General features: G+C 33.8%; 1 protein-coding gene across 2 annotated transcripts in view; it reads right to left on the bottom strand.

The window, feature by feature from the left end:
* Nucleotides 1–585: 585 nt before the first annotated feature.
* The window catches only part of MTRR (5-methyltetrahydrofolate-homocysteine methyltransferase reductase), a 42,686-nt gene continuing 37,271 nt past the window's right edge, over nucleotides 586–6,000 (bottom strand). For both annotated transcript variants that reach the window (XM_072605400.1, XM_072605401.1), the window contains exons 13-15: nucleotides 3,274–3,366; nucleotides 2,994–3,176; nucleotides 586–801 (exon numbers count right to left, since the gene is read on the bottom strand). In XM_072605400.1, coding sequence (XP_072461501.1) covers nucleotides 657–801; nucleotides 2,994–3,176; nucleotides 3,274–3,366 — 421 coding nt within the window. In that variant the 3' untranslated portion in view covers nucleotides 586–656. The remainder of the gene's footprint in view (nucleotides 802–2,993; nucleotides 3,177–3,273; nucleotides 3,367–6,000) is intronic.

Genomic DNA, 6,000 nt, shown 5'->3' with positions numbered 1-6,000 from the left:
TGGGATAGTTGAAGAATTCCCCTTAAAAGCTTTCATTTTTTAAAATGTTTGTTTGGTTCTAACTACATGGGGAGAAAGTCCTATCCATATGTTAGTTGTCTTTTACCTTTTTCCCATACTTTCCAGTCTATTTTAACAAGGAAAACTCACCCTGTATTTAGGAAAAGTTGGCAACCAATGAAGCCACAACACACACCATCAACCAGAAGTGCAGAAAACGCCCAAAAGGCAGAAGAGCCCAAAATGTGGCTCATAACCCTTCAGAGTGCAGCCTGAACCAGATTAAAACATAACTGGGGAATATTAAACAAAATAAAAATACAATAAAACATAAATATTATTACATTTTTAAAACTAAGTCAATATGCAGTCCATAGAGATCCTTATGCACGCAGCATTAGTGGCTACTGTTTCTATTTGAGTTTGACCCCGCTCAACAGCAAAAACATCCTAGAAGTACAAGTGAGTAGGCAGTAGTAAGTTACTCAAAATCTTAAATAAGGGCTTCCTGCAATGGTAAATTTTTCACACCAACGTCCTACCAGGAAATACAGAAACTAAAATAACTGGCACTGAGTATGAAAATAGGGAAAAAGCACTCTAGTATTTTCAGCTCAAAAGATCTGAGAGTCTTTCAAACACAGGCAAAACACATCTTAAGACCAAATGTCTTGTAGATATCGTTTTTCTTCTCGTAAGGTAGCCAACATTCTCATGGCTCCCAACTTCTCAACCCCAGTCTCTTTGCTGAAGACCTCCACGAGCGCGTCACTCACGCCCTTCGCCATTCCTTTTGCATCTCTGGAGAAGAAGAACATCTTGGTTGGATGTGATACTTTATTAACAAGTACGGCAAATTTAGCAGTTACCTAACCAAGGCGGGCGGCAGAATCTCAGATACAGAGCAGGGCAGGACCTCAGAATCACCGGAACAGAACACATCACTAGAGAACTCTCTGGCTGACACTAATTAAGGCTGATTCAACCCCTGTACAGCTGATCAACCAGTTATAAATCCACTTACTGTATAGTTGAGAGATGTCAAATTCATGGCCAGCAGCCCCACAAAATCCCCAAATATGGCCTGAACCATGGCAAATGTAATTGGGAAATGTTTAACAAAATACGTGTAGAACAACATAGATGATGCTAATCTGTGGTTTTCTAAGTCAACATGTGGCTGGCAGGGATCTGTTTCTATCTGAGTTTGACATCGCTGGTATAGTTCACACTTCTCCATCTCGTCTTCCAAGAAGCTATAAAATATTCTGCCAAAATCCAGACATACTATGCATATTTGCCCTGGTTAACCAGTATTGTAACTTTATCAAAAACATTCTTTTGTTTCATAATTTGGATCTGACCATTATGTAATGATTAAAACTGATATGGGCATTTTACAACAGGGTCTATCATGGTAGAACTTACACTGAGTATGTTCAGAATGGCTATTCATAGCTGCCAGGTCAAATTATGTTACCAGAGCAGCTACCATCTAACCTGCTATGGTTAGAGTTTAAGGTATAGCTATCACTCTAACAGTTTTTATACTGTATCACTATGATCTATAGTAACTGTGATCATACATTTATATAGTACTCAGTGGTTACAAATTCTTCATGCATAACTTTCACAACTATCCTGTTTAAGTAGGGTATATATATTATTATTAACTTGCAACCCAGATTTAATTGTGGACTCTTCATTCTCATATTCAATTTGTTGCCAAAGCCTGGTAGTTGTAGCTTTGTAATAATTTTCTTCTTCCCCTTCTTTATTCTGACCGCACCACTCTGCTGCAGGTCCTATTTATTTCACACTGGGACTATGCCACAAATCTCTCCCACTCACCAGCCTGGATTTATAACTGGTTGATCAGCTGTACAGGGGTTGAATCAACCTTAATTAGTGTCAGCCAGAGAGTTCTCTAGTGATGTGTTCTGTTCAGGTGATTCTGAGGTCCTGCCCTACTCTGTATTTTCACCCAGTTGTCAAAATGATATTCTTAAAGTGCAGATCTCAACAATGGTGCACTAGGACTAAACGTAAAATCCCTGACAGCATCATAAAGTTAACAAACTAGTCATACAATGATGAAAACTTAAGTTTCTTTTATGCAACACGAGAAGTACTAAAATTAAATATTAACATTCCTAAATTAGATGTCCTTATTTGGAAGAATGAGGTGAAAATTTATACCATTTTAATAGAGGCTTTTAACCACTTAATAGTTATGTGCTCTAAATGAGCATCCTATGACATAAAACTGTTTTTGTTAGCACTAAATCTTATCTACTTCCATAATATCAATGAGTTAAATCAAAATAGTCATTGCATTTAAGGATAATTACTAGGATTTCCACCAAAGGATCCTGGCACAGAACTAAAAAAAAGATATAACTGTTTAAGAAAAGAAATTCTAGGTTTGTCAGTTTACTCACAAATACTCTGCATTAAAGAGGAGGGAAAGAAGGTAATTTCCTTCCTAACATTGGCGAATAATTCATGTACAATGTAAGACTTTGTATATATTCCTCAGGCTGGTTTAATAACATAAGCTAGACTAGTTTATATACAGCAAAGTTAATCTTCATCACCATCTTCTATCAAAGACATTTTGTGTGTGTAGCTCCACTGGTGTAGGGAACTTCTGGCTGGTAATACTGGCACCTTCTCTGAAACTGTTTTAGTTAGGTGCCTGGTGCCCTAAGAGTTTAAATGACTTGCTTTACAGCCAGAAAGTATCAGGGGTGGGTCTTGAAACCAGTTCTCTCCAACCACAAGGCCAGCTTTCTCTCTACTATGTCACAAAGGTTAAGTATCAAATTCTAAGTTTAAAAACTATGTTTGAATGTAATTTTAATACTGTTTTTGTACTTGAGAAAGTATTTTTTCATTACATGACCAAATTAATAAATACTAAAAGCTATCTGTTTACAGAACTATTCATTTCTTTTTCCTACTTAATGTACTAAAGTGTCAAATCCACTCACCCACACACATAGACATAACCCTTTTCCTGGAGAAGAATTCTTGTGACCTGCTGGGAATAAAGGCGAATATTATCTTGCACATATTTTGGTGGATTATCTTCCCCATTCACAGGAACATCTCTTGAGAAGCAGACTTTCAGATGAGTTAAAATTCCATTTTTAAGGAAATGGTTTAGGTCTTCTCTGAAATATAATACAGAGATAAGGTTAGCTAGTTTGTAAAAGGCTGACGTAAGATGTTGTATTAGTCTATGGTCAGTTGTAAAATACTATGGAATACCTGAATAAATAATCTCTATCCTTGTGTCTGCAGCCAAAAAATAGCCACATGGCTCCAAAATTTCCATCTGGATGCTGTTCCTGGATCTTTTCTCTAAATGAAAAATAAAATAATGTAAAATAATATTGAAATAATGTAAAAGCCAAATTTCTCTGCTGTTAAACAACACTATAAAGCAATGCTGATTGGTTTTTAAATTGTTTCTTTTCTATTTCATGCTTGTTATACCTTGAATACGAATCATTTAACTAACTTTTTGAATGTTCACAGCCTGATCACGATAGCTGATATCATAAGGCCTAAACAGAGCTTCTCACTTTTCAAAGAAAAGCATTATGTAAATCTAATTTGAAAAAAAAAGCATAAATATATAATTTCTAAACACATAATTAACTAGGATTAACTAGGTTACTAAACAAAGAATTTGAAAACTGCGTGAAATAATAGATTTTTCCATAACATTTCATATTCCCATCTCCTTAATGTTTGACAACTTTTAAGAAACAAATTTCTAGTCATAATAACTTAAAAAAGCAAATACCTTAATGTAAAATTTTATAATTTACTGTTTGTTTTAACATCTAATACTATAAAAGCCAACTTGAATTTTGTGCCTATCCTACAAATGAAAATATAACACATAGTTAATATACTCAAAAATACTAAGATTCAGTCTATGAAATGCAAGACTCTCTTCATTAGTCAAAAAAGTATGAGAAAAGAAAAATAAATGAAGGAAAAAATTTTCACTTAATTGGAAACCATAATCAGAAAAAAAAAAATTAGGAAGTAAAACATGGGCAATTAAATTGAGTCAGGCCAGGTTATCTAAATTTACCCAAAATTTGTATCAAACTTGGCCCCAAGGGATGGAAATGTGATAAAACTGCTATCCATCAAAGTCATTTCTCTCTTCTTCCAATTTCATCAGTTCTTTCCCTAAAGGGCAAGGAAGCTGTCCTTAAGATGAGATGGGGCTCAATTCAGTTGGACGACTACAGCTTTTTAGTGTTGCCTTTCTAGTCACCTAAGGGCATAAAAAGTTCTATCCACAAGGTGACTGGCCCTTCAAACCTGATGTATCCCCTAAGATTACGGGAGTCATCACAGCCGGACCTACAGGCCAGACGCTGGCTAAATATGCCATGGCTATGTAAACTTCCCTTCCTTGACTATTTTTATCTAACACCAAGCCTAAACTAATAATTAATTGGCTTGAATCAGGATCAGGGGAAAATTTATATCTCTAAAAATTTTCATCCATGAAAGAGAGAAAGAACAAATCAATGAGCTGGGCATGTAACCAAAGAAAAAATAAAACACCTCTCAAAACCTTTTAAAAAAGCAACAAACCAACCCTCCCAAATAAAAAAAAACAAGATAAAAACTCTGAAAATCAAAGATAAGATAAATAAAATTGGGGGGAGGTGGAAACACTAATAATAATTTTAGTTAGTAATTTAAAAAGAATAAAATAAATTGTTTATATAAAAATGAAGATGAAAATTCAGAGCAAATGAAGAGAAAATACTGAAAATTACTAGATATTCTTCTCAATTATATGCCCACTAAAAACCAAACTTAGATGAAATGGATAAAGACAAATGTAAAATACTGAGATTAACAGATGAAATAAATTTGAATAATCTAACATCAAAAAAAAAATCAGCCAAGTCATAAATGAATTATAAAGGATCAGATGTGTTTACATATGAATTAATTCTATCAAACATTCAAAGAACAGTTAACTCCAATATCATGCAAACTGTTTGCAAAGACTTTTCCAAATGCTTTCCATGATACAAATACGGTTTTGATTCCTAAACCAGAAACAGCTAAAAGCGAAGGAAAACTGTAGACTAAATATCTAAAAAAAAGCTGACACAAAAATTACTGGCAAACAGGACACAAAATCATATTTAAGAGATGCCACAGACAGGTTGGGTTATGCTCGTCATGGAGGCTGGGTTTCAACAGAAGAAAAACTAAACACAATACGTAATATTAACAACAAAAATAATTTTAAAACACATCATTATGTCAACAGATGCCAAAGTCCAACATCTGTTTCTGTTAAAAACACTAGAAACTAAAAAGTACATATAATACAGCAAATAGCATCTAAAATTAAAAGCAAACAAACACATAATGGAGAAATGTAGGACATTTTTTACCAATAAGATTAGAAGGCAAGCAAGGATTCCTATTATACTACTACATACTACCTAATACTGGAAATGCTAGGTATAACAATGATGCAAGAAAAAAAAAATCAAGGGAATAAAACAGCAGCAAAGAGGAAATAAACCTACTGCCATCTACAGATGATAGGAGAGTCTACCTAAATAACCCTGAAGAGTCATCTAAAGATTGAAACGATGAATAATTTAGCAAAATAAAAAATAAATACAGAAGAGAAATTCCACTCAAAATAACTACATAAGCTACAATACAAGACACATCCTGGAATTATATAAATGTAACAGCAAAACACTCTATACAGAAATAGACAAACCTAAAAAACAAGAGAAATATGAATTGCTCATGAGCAAGTCATGCCAATGTTAATAAAAATGACTATTAAATTAATAAGTTAATTTACTTATTCAATGCCAAACTAATTAAACTACTAATGCATTATTTCATCAGGCTAGAAAAAAAATAATGAAATTCATCTGATGGAACAAAAGGTCAAGAATCTCAGAGGAAATAATGAGAAAAAAACTA

This window comes from Notamacropus eugenii, chromosome 4 (assembly GCF_028372415.1).
Source record: "Notamacropus eugenii isolate mMacEug1 chromosome 4, mMacEug1.pri_v2, whole genome shotgun sequence".
NCBI lineage: Eukaryota > Metazoa > Chordata > Mammalia > Diprotodontia > Macropodidae > Notamacropus > Notamacropus eugenii.
This window is presented reverse-complemented; position numbering and strand designations above follow the sequence as displayed.